This window comes from Marmota marmota, unplaced genomic scaffold (genome assembly GCF_001458135.2).
Source record: "Marmota marmota marmota unplaced genomic scaffold, marMar, whole genome shotgun sequence".
In the NCBI taxonomy this organism is placed as follows: domain Eukaryota; kingdom Metazoa; phylum Chordata; class Mammalia; order Rodentia; family Sciuridae; genus Marmota; species Marmota marmota.
This window is the reverse complement of record NW_025999926.1, coordinates 498813-520725: the sequence shown is the minus strand read 5'-3', so window position 1 is coordinate 520725 and position 21913 is coordinate 498813. Positions and strand designations below refer to the sequence as shown.

The 21913-nt window shown below is 40.7% G+C and overlaps 1 protein-coding gene across 1 annotated transcript in view; it reads right to left on the bottom strand.

Moving 5' to 3' along the window:
• Nucleotides 1–21913, bottom strand: part of Ror2 (receptor tyrosine kinase like orphan receptor 2) — a 51005-nt gene that overhangs the window by 20890 nt on the left and 8202 nt on the right. The window contains exons 3-4 of the mRNA XM_015503979.2: nt 12331–12618; nt 11413–11443 (exon numbers count right to left, since the gene is read on the bottom strand). Of these exons, the coding sequence (XP_015359465.2) occupies nt 11413–11443; nt 12331–12618 (319 nt within the window). The remainder of the gene's footprint in view (nt 1–11412; nt 11444–12330; nt 12619–21913) is intronic.

The following is a 21913-nucleotide window of genomic DNA, read 5'->3' as shown; positions in this document are numbered from 1 at the left end:
TCATGTCGGATTAGGCCCCAACTTCCTTAATAAGACTCCTATAGCACAAGAATTAAAACCAAGAATCAATAAATAGGATGGATTCAAACTAGAAAGCTTCTTTTCAGCAAAAGAAACAATCTGTGAGGTGAATTGAGAGCCTACATCCTGGGAACAAATCTTTCCCCTCACACATCAGATAGAAAACTAATCTCTACGGTATATAAAGACCTCAAAAACCTTAACACCAAAAAAACAAATAACCCAATCAATAAATGGGTCAAGGAACAGAACAGACACTTTTCAGAAGAGGACATACAATCAATCAACAAATATATGAAAAAATGTTCAATTCTCTAGCAATAGGAGAAATGCAAATCAAACCTACTCTAAGATTTCATCTCACTCCAGTCAGAATGGCAGCTATCAAGAATACAAACAACAATAAATGTTGGCGAGGATGTGGGGGAAAAGGCACACTCATACATTGCTGGTGGGACTGTAAATTGGTGCAGCCAATATGGAAAGCAGTATGGAGATTCTTTGGAAATATGGAAATGGAACCACCATTTGACCCAGCTGTCCCCCTTCTCGGTTTATACCCAAAGAACTAAAAAACAGCCTACTACAGGGACACAGCCACATCAATGTTTATAGCAGCACAATTCACAATAGCTAAACTGTGGAGCCAACCTAGATGCCCTTCAGTAGATGAATGGATAGGGAAACTGTGGCACATATACACAATGGAATATTACTCAGCAATAAAAGAGAATAAAATTATGGCATTTGCAGGTAGATAGATGAAGCTGGAGACGATAATGCTAAGTGCAGTAAGCCAATTCCAAAAAAACCAAAGGCTGGATGTTTTCTTTGATATGAGGATGTTGACTCATAATGGTGATGGGGAAGAGCATGGGAGGAATGGAGGAACTTTAGATAGGGCAAAGGGGAGCGAGGGGAATGGAGGGGGGAAGGGGGTAGGAAAGATGGTGGAATGAGTTAGACATCATTACCCTAAGTACAAATGATGTGAAAATACTTTATGTACAACCAGTGACTTGAAAAATTGTGTTCTATATGTGTAATATGAAATAAATTGCATTCTGCCATCACATATAACAAACTAGAATAAATAAATAATTTAATAAAAAGTCAATCAATGAGCTGGGCATGGTGGCTCACACCTATAATCCCAGAGGCTCAGAAGAGTCAGGCAGGAGGATGGCAAGTTCAAAGCCAGCCTCAGCAACTTAGTGAGGCTCTAAGCAACTTAGCAAGACCCTGTCTCAAAATTTAAAAAAGTAAAATAAAATTTAAAAAGGCAGGGGATGTGTTTCTGTGGTTAAGTGCCCCGGGTTCTATCCCCTATACCGAAAAGAAAAGAAAAAAAAAAAACACTCAATGAAAACAGACAGAGAAACCACAGAATTAATTTAGTTGGTATAAAAAGATCAGTTCAACATCAATTCATTGTGAAAACTCCAAAGAAATGAATTAAAGAACTTTCTCTAATATAATCTAATATAAAGTGAATCTATAAGAAGCATGCAATGAATATACTACTTAAGGTGAAATAAGAAATATTTTCCCCTTAAAAAAGGAAATAAGACAAAGATGCCTGCTCTTACTATTTCTATCCAACATTTTTTTTTAATATTTTTTAGTTGTCAATGGACCTTTATTTTATTTATTTATATGCAGTGCTAAAAATCGAACCCAGTGCCTCACACATGCTAGGCGAGCACTCTACCACTGAGCCACAGCCACAGCCCCATCTGTCCAACATTTCTATGTTGGTACTGAGCACCACAATAGGAAAAATGTGACAGGTCGGTAAGTAGGTAGGTTGATGATAGGTATTTAGATAGACTTAGGTGATAGATAAATAGCATATAGTTTATAAAGGATGATATAAATCTGTCTTTAGTCATAGACAATATCATAATTTACTCAGACTTTTCCAAGGAATATATTTAAAAATGAGTACACCTAATATGGATTTTGCAAGGCCACAGGATAAGTTCAATCTACAAGAATCGATAACATATTTATGAAAGCAAGAATTTGCAAATAAAATTTATATATCTTTGTACCTATATATTTATATATATATAAATTTCATTTGCAAACTGATATTTTAATGTTACCACAAGTCATGTGTGTATACACACACACGCATTATGTATATAATATACACAAAGAACTTGCAATAACATTAAAAGCTACCTGAAATAGTGGTCAAATCCACAGAGAGGGAAATAGAATGGCGTTTACCATGGGCTGGGACGATGGAAGAATAGGGAGTAGTGCTTAATGGGGACAGAGTTTCAGCTTGGGAGGACGATAAAGTACTGGAGTTGGATGGATGTGACAGCAGAATGAACCGATCATACCTAATGGCACTGCACACTACATTGGAAAATGGTACAAGTACTTAGGAATGGATTTAACGAAAGATAACCAAGACTTCCACACTTGAAACTTCAGACCATCACAATAAAGAAAAGAAAACTTGAATAAATGGAAATATGTACCACATTCAGAGACTGGAACACTCGAGAGTTTTAAGATGACAATTCTCCCCAAAGTGCCATACCACCCCAATAAAATGCTAGTAAGATTTTAAAAAAATTTTTTTAAAATTTTTTTGTGGTGCTGAGAATCGAACCCAGTGCTAGTAAGATTTTTTCATAAATTGTTTTTAATTTCACAGGGAAGTAAAACTATATAATGAGAAAGGAGTTGTCCCCAAATGAGTAAAATTAACTTCGCTGGTAAAGAGCACACTGACACCATGCACCCCCAGATGTTATATCCTGGAAGGATAAAAAGCCACAAAGGCCAAGGAATGATTCCGGGTTACAGGACACTAAACCAGCATGGTTAGTGTCCTATTCTAGGGAGGAAATCTGAAGAATATTAGGGTAATAATTGGAGAAAGTAGAATATGAATTGAATATATTCTGAACTTGAACTGTTGAGATATAAGGCAACACACAATCAAGTATTAAGGGGCATCTTTTATTCACTATGGGATTCAAGGAGAGTCACATTTTCCAAAAAACAGAACCTATCATGACAAGGTGGCACTGAGAAAGAAAATAAGGCTGGCTTCTCTCTTGCTTCAACCTCTGTTCCAACTTGATAAAGCTGATGGTCTAATGATTTTAACATCAAGTGTGGAATGTCGGTCTTTTGCCTGGGTTCACTTACCAGCTATAAGGCACTTTGGTTTCTCCTGAAGTCACTTTTAATTACTGGCACTACAGTTGGAAGTTTCAACTGTTTTTGATAGTGCTACTTTTCTGTAATTAAGGATGAAGTTTTTTGAATCATGCTTATGACAGTTCCCCCCCAAAATAGCAATGGAAGGAGCTGGAAGTAGAAGATATCCAAGTTCTGTTTAAAGCTCTGGGTACGAGCAAGGCCTTTGAATCATGCCCATGGAGATGCTCGTTATGTGGTTCAATACACGAGCCTGGAGATGGGGAGATAAGTTGGAGTTGGAAACAGAGATTCCCGGGTCATGAGTAATTAAGTAGAGAAGGGTGGAAGACTGGGAATTGCTTGATGCTTATTAAGTTAAAGAATAAGAGGGATCAGGACATGGCCCCAAAGAAGGTGATTTCCCAGAGGCCAAGAATTAGGATGACTTTTAATTGTTCAAAAGGACAACAGGCATTCTAGAAGCAGCAGGATATGCATGCACACACTTGTGGGTCACGAGGTTGGTCGAGGACAACACAGGGAAGGCAGGGGCTCTGATGTTGAGGTTTCGGAGAGCACCCCCAACCCTGCCCCCGCCCCCCAGCATGCAGTACAGGTGGATGGGCCCATCCCAATGACAATGAGCCACTTTTAATTTAAAAGAGCAGAAACCAAACAGAATAAACATATGAAATGCCAGATATGTAGCCTAGTGTTAATTCCCTGGACATTGCCCAAACTATACCTGAGTAAGTCATAATAACCCTGTTCTTTGAGCCTGCATCAGTGGGGAAACCACCCTTTCTTAAAGCTTTTATTCTCCGTATACACACCCTCCACACCCCCAGATGAACACAGATGGAGAGGAAATGGCTGCTTTGATGGTAGTAAATTCCTTACCTCCCAGGACACCCAGTCTCACCTCTCCCCATGCACATATGCTGAAGCTAGACTCACTGCCAGCACCCACATGTGTGGGCCTGTGAGGGCGGTAGCAGGCAGGGACAGGGCAGTGTGTCACCCACTCATGTTCCTCTCTGAGAACCAACAGCAGTGCGTCCTATGCTGCCATTCTGTGCACAGGGGTAAACCCGACTCTGCTATTAGTCATGGACCCAACTCTCAGTTCCATGGACAGGACACACCACTTGACCAAGGATGAAAGAAGGAGAACCGTTGGACAATTGCTAAGGAAATGGCCCCAGAGAGGAGTCACTGCATAGAGTGGATGAAATAGAGAATTTGTGGATTATTCAGTGCCTTAATTTCATTATTTTCCCTCTGTCTTCACTTTGGTTAACTTCCAGCCATGTCATAAGCACACCATGACAAGGGAGGGATCAATCTGCAACGTGATCATAAAAGAAAATCATGGTTGCCGAAAGATGACATCCAATGAGCCGATGTCTCAGACTACAGGGTGTCTGACCAAAGATGGTCCTTGCCAGAGAGCAGAATGGGTGGTCCCAAGGGATAGGGTGGACTGGGAAGATGTGGGTCAGTGGACACAGAATTTTAGTTTGAAAATTCACATGGAGTAAGTTCAAAAGATCTGCTGCATAACATGGTAACTATAGTTAATAACTATATATCATATACTTGAAAATGGCTGAAAGAGTAGATTTTAAGTGTTTTCACCATATACCCATGCAAAAATGATAAGTATATAAGACAATGCATATGTCTCATATACTTATCATTGTATCAGTATACAATGATAAGTATATGAGACATATGCATTGGCAGGGGAGGGTGTTGGAGATTGACTCAAGGCCTTGTGAAAACTTAAGTGCATGCTCTACTACTGAGTTACAACTCCACTATTACATATATATATATTATATGTGTGTGTGTGTGTTTATGGTTTTTATCTGCCAAATAAAAAATAAATTAACTACTCTTAAGAAAATCATCGACCAGCACAAAGTCAGTAAATGAATCCAGCAGGACATCAGAATAATTCAGTCTGAGTGGGTTTTAGTCTAGTTATTCAAAAATAGGAACTCTATTATGTAACAGAATATTAACATCATAAAAGTGGAAGATCTACACTGTCATCTTTGATTCTGGAAAAGTGAGCATAAAAATGAAGGGTTCTCATTATTAGTGAAAATAAATATGTAAACAAACTAAAAACAGAAGAACAGAAAAAGATACGCTTTGACAAGATGCTGGAAGTCCTAGGCTATGCAATAAGACAAGAAGAAATAAAAGCTAAGGCTTAGAAAAACCAAATCATATATCTATTACTTGTAGAAGACTTGACTTCCCCCACGGAGAAAAAAATGTAAAAGATGTTACAGAAAGTTAACGAAATGAAAAAATTCAACAGAGTTGGAGAATACAAGATCAGTATGAAAAATTCAATGTGTTTTTGAGCCACCATCAACACAAAACTTGAAAATAAAATGTGGGAAGGAAAGATAAGGTTATCATTAGCAGAAACAATGAGCCACCTATAAGATATATAAGAAAAGATATGCCATGTAGAGATGATGGAGAAAATCATACAATTTTTTTTGAAAGAAACAGAGAAAAATAATCACAAAACCACAAACTACAGAGAACATCAGTTCTCTCTGAGACAACAGACTTATTTGCAATTCCTATAAAAGTACAAACACAGGGGCTGGGATTGTGGCTCAGCCGTAGAGCGCTCGCCTGGCACGGGCAGGACCCGGGTTCGGTCCTCAGCACCACATAAAAATAAAGAGACATTGTGTTGTGTCCATCTGCACCTAAAAAATAATTAAAAAATTTTTTTAAAAAAGTAAAAACATAAAACTCTCATGGAAAAGTGGAAGGCAAATAACAGTCCAGAAAATTTAGAAAAATGGTCGAGTAATAAGACAGGTGTATTATTTATCAGCTCAGTGCCATAACAAATACCACAGTTGGGAGGGCTGAAACAATGCAAATCTGTTTCTCATACTTCTGGATGCTGAAAGTCCAAGGGCTGGCCATTCTGGTTCCTGGTAGGGGCTCCCTTCCTGCTGAGCTCTTCACATGATAGGTGTGAGAGGGTTAGATCTGATGTCCCTTCCTCTTCTGTAAGGACACCGATTCTATCCCATCAGGGCTCCAACCGTGTCTCCAATAGGGAGACACATTGGGATAAGACTTCAACCTAATGAATTTGGTGGGGGGCACAATGTAGCCCTTAGCAGTAGGTGAGGTACCTTCTGTTACCTGCGGCAACATATACTAAATATCAGAATGTTGACCATCGGTCCAGGATCAAAAGCTATAGTTAAAACAAAACAGAGGACCTATAGGTAGACCCATACGTATAGAAATTCTATCTATAACAAAAGTGGTGTTAAGTTTAATAATACGGATGAGATCATCATTAGATGGTGCCAAGGTATTAGGTCATGTATATAGTGAAGTATAACAATAGCTTCTATCAGCATAAAAAACTCGATTCTAGATGGAGCAAAAACTATGCAAAGGATTATGTCTGGATAACATTCTAAAACTCTTACAAAGAAATAATAAGAAGGGAACTATCCTAATGGAAAAAAAAATGGACCAAACACAGCCTATTTTGATTATTTCTGGTAGTTTGTTTCTATAAAGTCATTACAAACACTGAATTAGCAGAAATGGAACCACCATTCATAGTGGGTATACAGTTAATTTTCTACAAGTCTCTAGTCACAACATTTTCTTCCACCTATCAATAATACACTGCCTTGTTTAATGTGTTTCTGTTTAAAGATACCGTATTTAATATATATATCATTGACTGGTTAGCATCGAAGTCACAGCCAACAGCATTATAACTCATGCCTGAACAAAGCTTGTCGAACACACATATTTCTTCTGAGGCACATCCCAGCCTTCTCAGGCTTTGGATGGCTAGACAGCATTTTGGCACCATGCCCGGGAGCCACTTTAGCCAGGGAAATCACCAAGAAAAAGCATGAAAACATGAAAAACGTGACACTAAATAGACCACAAAAAGGATATCTGTTTATAATCTGAGAACTAAAACAAGTAGTGTTGCTGAGTGACCTCAGCTGGCAAAGAGTGTGTTGTGACTCAGATTTTTTACCACTCTGCACATATCCATGAATGACCAGGAAAACACCCCGGATGCTGATTTTGAGTTTCCAAATAAACCATAGTGAGTAAGGAACTTTGCAAACAGGGAATCTGCAAATCATGAGGGCAGGTTTTATGTGAACAAACAATTTAGTGGCTATTAAACCAAAAAGATGATGTTCAACCTCATCACTAACTCGTGAAATCTAACATAAAATTATCCTATGGCCCAAGACACTGGCGAAAATATTAAGTTCTGATAATACTATGTTCTAGAAAGAGTCAAGGGAAATGATAACTCATTCATTGCTGCCAGGACTCTGAGTCCCTCAGCCTCTGTGGAGGGCAATCTGGCTATTCTTGGGGAGAAGGGAGGTGGCCACCTGCGATTCTAACTCAGAACTCTGTCCTGGGAGGATACTTACCCTCAGGGACAAGAAGACGTGGGACAGAGGCTCACTGTGAGATGGTTATGTATTAATGACAAGAGCTAACCTGTGTCTGCAGGCAGTGAATGTGTAATTAAAAGCAGCACTGGCGTAGAGATTTGAACACTGAGTATTAGATAAAATGAGCCATGTCTTATGTGGAATTTTACATTGGAAAATCTAGTTGCATACACTAAACAGAGACCTACATAGAACAGGACGTAAAATGTGATTTTGTTTGAGCTTTTTTTTTTTTTTTAAAGTAGTTCAGGTTAGTAAAATAAATTCCTGGAAAATGCAAATAAAAAGAAAGTAGGAATAGCTATTTCTTCAAAACTGAATCCAAGGCAAAAAGTATTTAAAGGAGCTGAACCAGGTACACGCCAGGGGAATGAGAAGTTGTGCTCCACTTGTGTATAATATATCAAAATGTATTCTACTGTCATGCATAACTAATTGAACAAATTTAAAAAATAAAAATAAATGAAAAAATAATACAAAAAAAATCAGAAAGCAATAAAAAATTTCAAAAGCCCAAATAACTGTTTGGAGGCAGGGAAATGCAGCCAGAATGATGTTCAGAAGAAACTTTATAGTCTTAAATACATTTACATGTTGAGAACCCTTATCCAAAAAATGCTGGCCACTGAAATGTTTCAGACTCTGGAGATTTTTTTGGATTTTGGAATATGTGCCTAGACTTTATAGGTTGAGCCTATCTAATCTGAAAACCGAAAATGCTCCAAATTCTGAAACTTTTGAGCACTGACATGAGGCTCGAAAAGTTTGGGATCTTAAAGTATTTCAGATTTTGGATTTTCACATTGGGAATGTTCAACCTGAATCTGAACATTAAAAAATTACTAATAAATATTAGTTTTACAAGATGTTAGAATGATATAAAAGATCACTTGGACCACTATAAAAGAGAGTAGCTAAACTTAAGAAGACTGACTGCCCCCAAATGTCAGCAAATACATGCAGTGACCAGAGCTTTCAATGCTATTGGTAGAAGTACAAAGTGTGGTATGAGGACTTTAGGAAAAGGCCTGGGAATTTCTTTAAAAATCACGCACAAAACCCAACAATTCTATGCCTAGATAACATTAGCAGAAATGAAAATACATGTCCATAAAAATCTTGTATGAGAATATCCATAGCAGCTGTATACACATAGCCAAAGACTGTAATGTACGTAGGTGTCCATCCAAGGGAGGTTGGATAAGCCCACTGGTATGTTCATAAGGTGGAAACTACTTGGCAATGAACAGCAATAACCCGCTGTGACAGCTACAGTGTAGGTGAATCTCAGAAACATCATGCTAAGTGAAGGAGGCAGGCTTACACAGCTACGGGCTGCAAGATTCATTTCTGTGAAGTTCTAGAATAGGTAAGTCTCATCCATGAAGAAAAAAAGTAAACAGTATGGTGGGTGCATGGAGAGGGGAGTGACTTGGAAGTCGCATGGCTGAACTTTCTAGCATGCCGATGCTCTGTACTGGGACAGGGGTTGACTGCAGAGGCTTGTGTGCCTGTTAGCTCTTATTGGTGATATTGAAAATCTGTATGTTATATTGTATGTAAACTTGAACTACAAAAGTAGAAATGGGAATAGGGAACAAATATAAAACTCCTTAATGATATCTATCCTGAAGTATTTCAGAGTAAGTGTAAAATAATTGCAACACATTGTGAAATAAATGAGAAGTAAAATGGACTGATGGGATGGATGGAGGAGTAGGTGAAAAGGAGAAGCAAGAAAGCTAGCAGAGTAAAACGTAAATGTTAGGATGTGTCTGGCAGGTACACGGATGTTCTCTATAAAAATTCCTTGTTTTCATATATTTGAAATATTTCATGATACATTGTCTATGTGTCAGAATGCTTTAAAAACATGAAGTGGTTCTTGATAGGAAAATTTAATTTAGATTTCAGTTTTCACCAAATTTACATAGTATTCATTATAATTTCAACCAAAACACCATCAGAATACTTCAAGGAAATTGGGGCATTCTTTTAATAAGGTATAATAAGAAAAACTCATAGATTATTTATAAGTAACAAAAGAATTTTCATTTCTATATGACTAAGAAATAAGATAGGAATAATTATTTAAAATCATTAAGAGACAACATAAAGGGAAAATACAATGAGGTAAGTGAGAAATGGGAGATATCAGTGCCAAGAACTTCACATTCACAGGCTCAGCCTCAGGAATGGGGGGATGGAGAATAAAATAGGCAAGACAACATTATTTCATCCTTCAAAGTAGCAAAAATTAACAAACTTGGAAATCATCTTATGGAAGATAAAGAGAACCATGTTTTCTTATGTCATGCAGGAAAGTAACCTGTGAACAGTTGTTGTCTGTATTGATTTTAGTAGTCTCCCCTTATCTGTGAGAAATACATGAAAATATTTCACATTTATATAATAAATCAGCTTTATAATTCTAAGTGAAATATTTGCATATTTTTGTTATATATTGTTATAATGTATATAAATCATAACAGTATATATTTTTAATAGTATTTGTATTTTTATTTATTTTTGCAATGCTAGGGATTGAACCCACAGCCTTGCATGTGCTAGGCAGGTGCTCTACCACTGAGCTACATCCCTAGTCCCTACTATATATTCATAATATTATAATAAATAAAATACATTCATTGTAAAATATATAAGTGTAAAGACATAAATTAGAGAAAAAGTAATAACTTCTAAATGACCTATACTTTCCCCAAAGCCCATCAGTATATGCTTGATGCAACTTCTTCTGCCTAATCATCTTGTGTAGGAATGATCACTAAGGATTCGCTCCAGCACTATATTTCAGCAGAGACCTTCTCAAGTAGGCTGCCCGCACTCCCAACATGGCCCCACAGGCCCCAGGGAAACAGAAACCAGCACAGACTGAGCAGTTCATCGACAGCGCCGTGTTCATGCTACTGCTCAGAACATCTGAATGTGAAGCCATAGCTGTCCAATGTGGCTGCATGGGAAACGAAGGGGATTTAGTCTTTCCTTGCCTCAAACGCAGAAAATGAAATGAGTAATTCTCCCTGTACATCACGACAGCATTTGCAGTTCAGAGGAGAACTCCTAATCCAGTGGCAGTGGGTCAGTCATTGTGCTGGAAGAAAGAGGCCCAAGTCCAAAGCCAGATTCAGTCAGCCGCTGGCTAAGGGGATGGGAGCCTGGCTGCGTGCCTCAGCCTCCTCATTTATAAGGTGGGCTTGAGACCCTGGCAGTAGAGAGTGCCCTGCTCTTTATAAACTCCATCTGCAGGGGCTGGGCATGTAGCTCGGTAATAGAGATGCCTGCTATGTGCAAGGCCCTGGGACGGATCCCCACCACTGCCAAAAAATTTTAAAAAAAAAAGAAGTAAACTGCAGACGGGTGGGGCTGGGATTTCACAGTAAGAACTGCCCCCTGCTTGCAAACATCCTTGTGCACCAGGAGGTCCTGGTAATCTGGTGTGTGTGTTTATACCCGATTCACTTGTCCTGAAAGGTCAAGATCCCTGAAAGCAATTAACAATCTTTATTTTGATGACATTTTTCCTCTACACGAAAACATGGAAAATGTAAAGGTTTCCCAAACCTAAACAAGCGCATTGCCATCCTTGTGTCCTGCCCGGACAACTTTTGGAATTTCAGCAAAGACAGGAGTCTGTTGGATTTAAAAACCTAGATTCTTACATAACCTCAGAGGATCGGAAAATGGTTTGAGGAAAACAGATACTTACTGAAAGTTATGATTTGGGCTGTGTGTTGGACCTAAAAGGAAAAAGCAAAAAGCCAGGTTATTAATACTTCACCCTCCAGAACACAACTGCTTTCAAGTCACGCCGATCGTAAACACGGTGGGCGCCCCTGGGCTCATTTGTGGCCGGTAGTCCTCAGGCCTTGGGCTCTGCTCAGCTCATGAGGACACCCTTGTGATGCCAGAAATCATTAAAAACAAAACAAAACAAAGGGGTGCTTTCTGTTTCTGTGGCTACTTTGGGGGCTCTTTCCGGAGTTGCTGCCGTCCCTTCTCGCTCCTCATCTAAACTTCACCCACAAAGCCTGTTCTGGCAATGGTGTGATCCTAGAAGGGCATGCATAGCCTGGGGTCTCCCCACAACCAGGACTAAAGGAATACATTCCTTCTTGCCTTTAATTCCTTCACTCCATGTGACAAGCACAGAAGTTCAGACCTGTCATCTCCCAGTCCTCCTGCCCCAGCTGGGCCAGGTGTGCATGGGCAGGGAGGTGCAAACAGTTTTACAAAATCTTGGCACAGACTCTGACAAGTGAGCTGAGACCTGTCCAACACTCCCCTGGCCACCCGCAGTGTGGCCAGCCTCCCCATGGACACCTGACCTGCTGAGATGTGGCCTTTCCACTGAATGACCCAGTTCGCCTTGTGTGTCTGGGATTCTTTTCTGGGCTCCATGTTTACAGACCACTCCATCTGTGTCTATTTTCTGTTATCACTAGTAAATGGGTTAACAGGGTAAGTCAGGTTTGTGCTCAACGGGGAAGGCTTTGGGGAGTGGCTTTATTGACTTCCTCTCATGTTGATTTGTGTATTTCAGTTTCAAAGAGCAAACCCATCTCTTGCTTGGTGGCTGTGGGCACTCCTATCTGCGAACCAACGTGCCTCTGCTGTCCCGACTCACCGAGCCGAACGTAGAGGACTCCAGTGGCGGTAATGGTCTTCACCCCATTGGTGGCCACGCACTGGTAGTAGCCAGTGTCTGTCGTGTCCAGGTCTTGGATTCGCAGGCGGGAGCCATATTCTGTCTTCCGGATGATGATCCGCCTCGGCTCTTGCACGACGGGGGCATCGTTCTTCAGCCACCGCACGCTGGGAGGTGGGTTTCCTGCCACCTTGCAGTGCAGAATTGCTGTCTGGCCCTGGACAATGGTGATATTGTTGACTGGCTCTAGAAAATTCAGAAAGTAACCTGCCAAGCAGAGGGGTTACGAACAAGCAAACATCAGTGGGAGGTGGAAGGAAGCGCCCCTGGGGCTCCTACAGGAACTACTTGTGAGGGAAGGTTTCCATTTTTTGCTCACATATACACATACAGTGGATTCCAGTTCTTGGCAGTAATTACATTACATTCCACAACGTCGCACTGAATACCGAGTTAGGGAATAGGAGCTGTTGCTGCTGGGGAAACACAGAGTCAGGTTCCTGGGATTCTCTGGCCACATTTTTGTCAATCAACTGATCCAAAACTCATTTTACACGTGTTTCTGTTTAAAGATTCCTTATCTAATACAGAGTGTCGATTCACTCATACTGAACTCAAGGACAACATCCTGCAACTTGTGTGCAAATGAGGCTTCTCTAACATATGTATTTCCTCTGGGAGGCACATGGAAGCTTGACTGTGCTTTTGCACAGTACATAGCACTTCAGCACTATGCCTGGGGGCCCTTTAAGCAGCAAAATCACCAACAAAAAGTGCAAAACCACACACACAAACTCACAAACAAAATGATAGTAAACAGGCTGAGAAAAGAAACAGAGCTTCACCAAGAAGCTGGGAAGGTGCCCTGGGTATCTATGTGAGAGACTCCAAGAACAGGAATACTGATATGGGGGTTACAAATACATTTTAGCCATGAGGTGAACTTGCAAATATATAATCTGCATGTGATGAGGCTCAACTGTGCCTCCCTTTCCAAACCCTGAATCTCACCAGGGCTGCTGAATATCATGTAAATTCCACACCCGATGAAGCAAAAAGCACAATAATACATAAAGAAAATATGTGTCAAAAGACAGAACCCCCCAAACCAGATCATGGCTGCCCTGTAAATAGAACAGAAATGACAAGGTTGAGGGGACTGAAGGCTTTGCCCATGGTACCCAGGTCTGGTGCAGGCAGGAGCAAGGCCTGGCTCTCATACTTAAGGGAAGACAGGGCCTTAAAGTGCCCTGGCTAGGGAGCAGGAGGTGCATTCCCAAGAAGGGAACTGGAAACACTGCCCTTCAAGGTGGAGGCCCCAGTAAAACCAGGGTAGGAGCTCTGGGCTGGCAATACAGGCCAGAGGGGATAGGAGAGCTATAAGGGACAGAAGAGGAGGGAGAGGTGCTCATGTGTGTATGTATGTACACATGTATGCATATGTGTCTTCATGCGTGTGTGCATGTATGTGTGTGTACACACCTGTATGGTGTGGTCAGTGACAATGAGGTACTCAAGACAAACATGCAAACTAAAATTGCCTAACATGTAAGGAAATCTAATGTTAGACAATTGATCACAAGGAAATGAACCTTAGGTCAAACAAAATTAATGCAATACAGCAATCTGAAAATACCTTTAAAATAAATGCAGTCATTCCCTGGTATCTGTTCCAGGATTGGTTCCAAGACCGGCTGGGCTACCAAAGTCCATGGATGCTAAAATCCCTTCTATAAAATGGGGTAGTTTTTGCATCTAACCTATGCACAATCCTCCCATATTATGCATAATCCTCCCATATACTTTCAATCATCTCTAGATGACTTATAATACCTAATACAAAGTAATTGCTATGGAAATTGTTATTATATTGGATTGCTTAGGGAACAACAACAACAAGAAGAAAAAGTCTGTATGTGCAAAACAGACACAATTTTTAAAAAAAATATTTTGATCTGTGGTTGGTTGAATAAACAGACGTGGAATTTAGGGTCACAGAGGGCCAGCTGTGTGTCCATGTTCTGAATCTTTTGGTTTGTTTTCTGGATGGCCCAAATCCTTTCTGTTTTAATGAAGCTGAAAGATGGCATTTTCTGTTGTTACTGATTTAACTGGAAATTTGACAGGCCCCCATGTGTGAGAAGCATTGCTGAATGGCTGCTGGCCCCAGGTGTTGGATGGAAGGAGGTGGCTGAGGAGAGAACCCAGCTGTAGATTTCAAGATGAGGGTGGTCTTTAGTCACAGGGACAGTGCCTGTCTGCAGAGGAGTCACTAATTAGCACAAATTACTATTTGCAATTATTCTTAACAACATCATTAGGTTCCACCTTGACTCTCCTAGCCAGCCTTTCTTAATACACTTCATTAGGTCGTAGAAGATAATTTTTATAAATGGCACAGAGCTGGAAGTTAATTATAATGCTGGACAATGCCAAGAAATGGTAGCCTTAATTTTCAGGATACAATTCTAGATGTATCATCTTCAGTAACTCAACCACACAACGGCAGCACAGGGAGCCCTGCATTCCCAAATCTCCTGTTTACTGGACACCCGGTCTTTGTACCTTTGTCAAACACAAGATCTAACCTGATTTGAACACATGAGCAGATACTATGATAGAATCTGGGCTGCCCATCTCAACACATTGTTTCACTGCTTTCTGGACAGAAAAGGTTCAGAGTAGGACTTGAAAAGAATATTCCTAAATGGCCAGCAGTTATACGTGGGGGTGGAGGTACCAATGCAGTGCATATAGAAGGTCTGCCCATCGAGGAATGGACAAGGCAGAATGGATGGCACCTGAGTGCCAACCTAGACCTGGAATCGGCTACCTGCAAGTTCCACTGGAAAGTCAACAGAAGCAAAACCGTGGGTCAGGAATTAGGTAACACTCTCCCTAGGTAAGCGAGTAAAACTGAGCCTCCAGGAAGAAATTAGGAAGGTAAATAATGGAGAATAATTTACCCCCATGGTACCATGGCTCCTGAATTTTTTTCTGTCCAACCCACACCCCTGAAGGAAGGGTTCTTGCTCTCCCTAAACCACACCAAGATGGTTACTTGCTGCTCAGTTGGCCAGGAATGATTTTTCCCTGGTGGCTTTGCCATTTCTCAAGGATCGGGTCTCTCCCAAAATGTCACCTCCACAGACAGAGTTCCCCGGCTGTCCCATCTAAAGCCAGCTCTGTTCATTTCCCTCCACCATCCTATTAGCCTGCTGCTGCAGCTGAATCCCATCTGCTAGGTGATGATGAATTAAATGTGTTTTGACACCAAGAACAACAAGCATTACGGGGTGGGAGGCAATTTTCTCCATTGCACAGCTATTTTTCTCTTCTAAATTTAATTTAGAACCACTTTAGTAAGTTCCATTTTATAAACAGGACTTTTGTGGAGCAAGACCTGCAACCACAGATGATTTGTATAAAATGATCTTCTGGACAATATTGGGACCGTACGTACCATCTATGTCCCTATTCCATACCTTCTTATCTATTCAGAAAAACTTCACCTTAAGTTTCTTCATACAGATCTTCACATTCATTTTCAGGTACATTTTTAGCTATTTTATATTTTGCCTTACTATTAGGAATTGGTTTTATTTCTATTATTTGTGTCCGAATGGTTTAAGGCTTATAGGCAAACCGTGAGACAGCAAATATTGTACTGAATCTCGTGCTGTAACAAATGACCACAAATGTAACACAATAAAACAGGAAAAATTTATGATCTTATAATTATGGAGGTCAAATAGCCTAAAATGCAGGTGTCAGCAGGGCTGGTCTTTTCTGCAGGCTCTCGGTGAGCATCTGGCCTTGCCTCTCCCATGTGCCGGAGGCTGTCCTTGTCCCTGGGCTCCAGTTCCCTCCCTTATATGTTTGCTTCCATCACCACCTCTTCCCACCATGGACCCTGGTCCTCCTGCCTCCCTTTTGTAAGAACCCTTAGTTTGCACTGGGCCCACCTGGGTAGTCCCACACAGTCTTGTCATCTCACCATCCTGAATCACACCTACCAAGTCCCCGTGCTAAGTCACGTATTCATGGGCTCCAGGAACACGGAAATGGAGAGCCTTGCAGGTGGCCATTAGGCTGCCTGCCACATACATTTTATTTTCTTTTTCCCAGGCTATCGTACTAGTTATAATAGCTTCCAGGCTGACTGTCTTAGATGGTTCTACAAAGGCATCACCTGTTTCCAATAACAACATAGCCTTTTGGCTGTCAAAATTCTTACCCTCCCGTATCTCCTTTGGCCTGTTTTATTCAATGTCCTTTGCCATTTGAAAGTTTTACATGCTGAAAGCTGCAACTGTAAAGAAATTCATGAGAGATACACAACGCAAACAATATAAAAATTTCTTGGCTATGTTTTACCATATTTGCAACCAAAGCCTTATTTCTCCCTCTCTCCAGAGAACTATGAGGCATCATCCCAACAGATAGTTGAGTTATTTTGTAGTTTGAGAAATTTTCCCGGAAAGATCCACCCTTCCTACTTGCCTTTTGTCCTTCAAAGTCCTCCTCCATATTGAAGTAGCTGCCATGTTTCAGTTAAGGTCCAACAGTCCACCCTGTAAACCACAATTTCATTACCCATTTCCCAATCCAGGGATAATAAGTCATCCCATATTTTTTCTAGAACAGTGTTGATGCACCATCTGTATGCACATGTGCAAGGGAACCTCAAAGGTGATGTGGAAGTGGTAAGCTACAGGGTCTTGAAATTTTTGATTTATCTGAGTCTCAAAAGTGTTTAAAACAATTTTCACTCCACTAACAACATGTAACATCACAGGGTTTTCCCATAACTTTGCTAATACTTGGTGTTGGGAGCTTTAAAATGTCTGCCAATCTGAGAGTGTGAAATAGTAACACACTGCTGTTTCAGTGAGCACCTTAAGAAATCCTCGTGAGCTTCAGCATATTTTGGAAAGTTTACTGATCATTGAGACTTTCCTTCTGTAACCATCTGCTGATGTCTCCACTCTGTTGCCCTTTTTCTGACTTCTAGATAGTTTCTTGTCTTTTTCCTTTTCTAGGGGATGCATTAAAATTGATTTTTTTTTTTTTTTTGAAGATCTGGGGATTTAACCCAGGGGCACTCTATCACTGAACTGCATCCCCAGCCCTTCGTTTTATTTTACCTTTTTCTTCTGAGACAGGGTCTCACTGAATTGCACAGGCTGGCCCCAAGCTTGTGCTCCTCCTGCCTCAGGCCCCCAAGTTGCTGGGATTACAGTCGTGCACCACCATGCCCACTGAAACATAAAATTTTCCTTTGACGTTTTAGCTGTCCAATAAATTATTTATCTTATTATTATTATTATTATCATTATGTGGTGCTTGAATTCAGGGATACTTTACCACTGAGCTATATCCCCAGCCCTTTTTATTTTTTGTCTTTAGACAGTGTCATGGTAAGTTGCTTTAGGGCCTTGCTAAACTGCTGAGGCTGATCTCTAACTTGTGATCCGGCCTCATCCTCCCACGTTGCTGGGATTACAGGCAGGCATCACCAGGCCCAGCCCAAAAAATAATTAGATCTTCATATGTTTGGTTATACCCAATATCTCATCAATTATCTTGTGATTCTTTTCTCTTAGCTACAAATTATTCATGTGTACTTTAAGTACAGTGTTTTTAAAAACATGGCCAACACAAACAATTCTTTGATGAGACTCAGATTGACGCAACAGCCCAATGGATGTCAACTCAATAAATGGTCCACATTTTCAAGGTCAGAATGTGTTTTCTCTAACTGCTCACTGCAGGGGTTGATATATGCCCTTAGATCTACCTTGTCCATATTTCTACAAAAAATTTAATATGTTCACATGCTAGTTACACTGAGGTATGTGTTCACTGATTCTCCATTTGTCAAATAGTTATCAGTAATTCTGTTGAGTTGTGCTTATACGTTGCAAACTACGTAGCTCGGTGCATCCAACTTCAGCTTTATTACATCATTTGGTCCTTAGATAAGTTTTGCAAAGTTTTTGTCTAAAATCAGATGTGTTTGATATTAAATAACCACTTCAGGGTACTTTGGGTTAACATAGTTCTACTTTTATCTATTTAATATCTTACATTTTATGATTATAGAATTTTATGAATGGCATACAGTTTTACATGTCAATATATGAATTTGTGAGCTAATCTATGAGGTTTTTAACCAATTAATTTTATTTTTTAATGTTTTCATTTTGCTTTTTAATTCTCCTTTTCTACTTTCTCCTGGATTTTGTAAATTCTCCATTTCTGTTTTACTTGTTTGACATGTACACTTCAGTGACCAATCTATCTTTTTATAGGCGTATCTAATTGGAAAAAGCTTCCCAATACCATAACCTTTAAATGCTATGCACTATAATTGCTTGCTTCTCTCTCCCTCTCCCCCAAGCCCCCCACACACACACACACACACGCTCACTAGCTTTTGAGCTCCTACTTCTCAGTTCTTAATTACACTGAGTTTCAAGTCCTCAGTGGTAATTATTATTGTTGATTTTTGCTAGAGCTTATTGAGATCTGCCATCTTGTTTTGAATTCTTTCCTAATACTTCTTACATCTTCCTCTTTTCTCCTAAGTTCTCTTGAACTCATCCTAAATCACATCTGTTCCTTGGATAAAGGATGAGTTTGTAAACATTTTTAGTCTTCCCCTAAAAATATCTGTTGCTTTCTCATTTGAAGAATAGATTAGATGGGCTGGGGATGTGGCTCAAGCGGTAGCGCGCTCGCCTCGCACGCGTGCGGCCCGGGTTCAATCCTCAGCACCACATACAAACAATGATGTTGTGTCCGCCAAAAACTGAAAAATAAATATTAAAATTCCCTGTCTTCTCTCTCTCTCTCTCTCTCTCTCTCTCTCTCTCTCTCTCTCTCTCTAAAAAAGAAAAAAGAATAGATTAGAATACAGAATTCTAGACTCGCAGTTAACACTATTGTCTTCTGGCTTCTGGAGGGCACTACTGAGGGTCTTGCCAGTTACTGTTGTTTTGTAGGTAATCAAAACTTCTCCCCTTAGGCAACTTTAAATATTCTTTTCCTTTGTCTTTGTCATTCTGAAATATCTACTACCAGCTGTAAGTTTATTTTTATTTCAGCCTCCTCAGATCTTAGGGCCCTAAATGTGAAAACTCACGCTCTTCAACAATTCAGTAACACTATCTATCAATATCTCATAAAAATCGCCTCTCTCCCTCCCCCTTTATCTCCTCTTTGAAATCTTCCTCTAGGTATATGCTGATCTCCCCTGTATGGTTCCTCTACATTACTTGCCTACCTTTTATATTCCCTATCCTTTATTTTTACCTATCGCCTGCTCTGTCACCTGTCTGTCAAATTTCCAGTTCATGAACTGTATCTTTTGCTTCCAGAAGGTTTGGTTCCTTCTCAAATCCCCCACTGCCTTTTCCTCTGTGCGCTTTCCATTCTCTCCTTTTTCTTTACTCCTTCCGACTTCATCGTTGACTGGTTCACCACTCATCCTGGGCCTTCTTGAGTGTGCTTTGTGATCTCTCACTGTAGGCTGGTTTTTCTGCGGGAATCCCTTGAAGACTGGGTTCCTTCAGTAGGCAGTGCCAAGCTTTATTTTGACTTTCTGGCTTGGGATTTCCCACAACTTTCTGGCAATGTCAATCTAGTTTCCAGAGGTGTGGGCCCAAGTTTGATTCCTCATAGGGAAGACTTGCCCAGCCTCTCCCATCCCAAACCAGGGTCGAGACAAGCTCTCTTTCTCCCTGGGCTGATAACTGAAAATGTTCTCAAAGCTCTTCCTGAGGAGAGTAGCTCTCAATGGCCCGTATTTGCATGGAAGGCTTGTCTACAAGGTCTCAGGACCCTAAGGATTCCCTTCTGGATTGGTGTCAAAACCTAGGGCTCTTGATGAAGCTGGGTCTAGCAAAACAGTTTCTGTAGCAGGGATGATACTTCACAGGACTTACATAAGGTACAAAATGATGTCAGTTCCTTTATTTTCTATAACTCAAACTTGATGTTTAACCTAACCCATTATTTCTCCTTGAAAGAAGCCTAACAAACCCAATTCCAAGTGAAAGCAGTAACTTTCAGATATTTATCTTATTTAAGAATCTCAATCAGATTTTAATATTCCTGCATCACCTCTTAAGAACAGCACTTATGTTCTGGAAGTTATTCCAACTCCAAGGCATTAGAGCGTTTGATCTTTCTGTAGCTACCCTTTTGCACTGATGTCTATGCTTTATCGGTAGCTGCTCCACCCTGGAGCCTAGTGATGTGTCCACATCAGTTCCAGGGCCACCTGGCCACATCATTTCTTATTCTTGGTCCTAACCGCATGCCACCTGCAGGATCCAACTCCCTGTCTCATATAAATTTTTCCTGAGGACCCAGGAAAATCAGGCTGAGGACCCAGGAAAATCAGGCTTCTCTAAGGCTGAAAATGTAGAGAGCTACTTTAAGTGGTCTCTGCCGTGGCAGCCCAAGGCTGTTACTTATAATTCTGTTTCCTTTCTCTTCCTGGCTCCTGGGCATTTCTCCACCTCTCTGGCAAGTTCATATAAGCATTTACGTCTTCTACTAATATTTTATTGAGCACGTGTAAGTAATTGAAGTGGGAGGGCTGCCAAATTAGTTTGGTTTTCGCCATCATCAATCCTCTCGAGGCCAAAAATGAAAGCTAGAAAGTGCGTTCTCTGGAGATCCAGCACAATATTCCTTTCTCTCTTGTGTTTAATTTACAGCCAGTCATTTAACCTCTCTTGGCTTCATTTCCCTTATGTGCAAAATATGGGGTTTCTACTAACCAATTTCTCAGCTCTCCACTAGCTCACAAAAAAATTCCTTTAAAGCTGCCCCAAACCTCTCCAGACAATTTAACAGGCTAAAAAGGAGCCAGGCATGGCTGACTGAGCATTTCAGTAACGTGAACCCAGCGTTAGGGACAGATTCTTTCCTTTCAATTGATCTAAAAAGTTCTCCTTCCAAATAGCGATGCAACTTTGACACTAATGTAAGGGGTTCGTCTCCCCAGTGCCCTATCCAGCTGTGGACAGTGGAGCTGAGCCCAAGCATTGAAACATTCCAGGGGCAAAGGTGACAGAATTCTGCCACCCACAGACAAGGAACACCCACTCTCCCACACAATCACAGATCAATGATTAGTGATTTTTATATCACAACTGTCCCCCAAAAGCTCATGTGTGAGACAATGCAGGAAGGTTTAGAGGAGAAATGAGTGGGTTGTGAGCCTTAACTCAATCAGTGAATTAATCCCCCTAATAGGGATTAACTGAGTGGTAACTGAAGGTGGGTAGGGTGTGGCTGGAGAAGGTGGGTCTGGGGGGTGACTTTGGCCTATATATGTGTTTGTTATCTGGCAAGTAGAGCCTCTCCCTCTGCTCTCTGACCATCAGGTGAGCCTCTCCCTCTGCCACACAGCTCTACCCCCTTGTTCAGCCTCACCTTGAGCCCTGAGGAATGGAGTCGGCCTTCTCTGGACTGAGATCTCTGAAACCGTGAGCTCCCAAATAAACTTTTCTTCACCTAAAATTGTTCTTGTGGGGTCTTTTAGCCA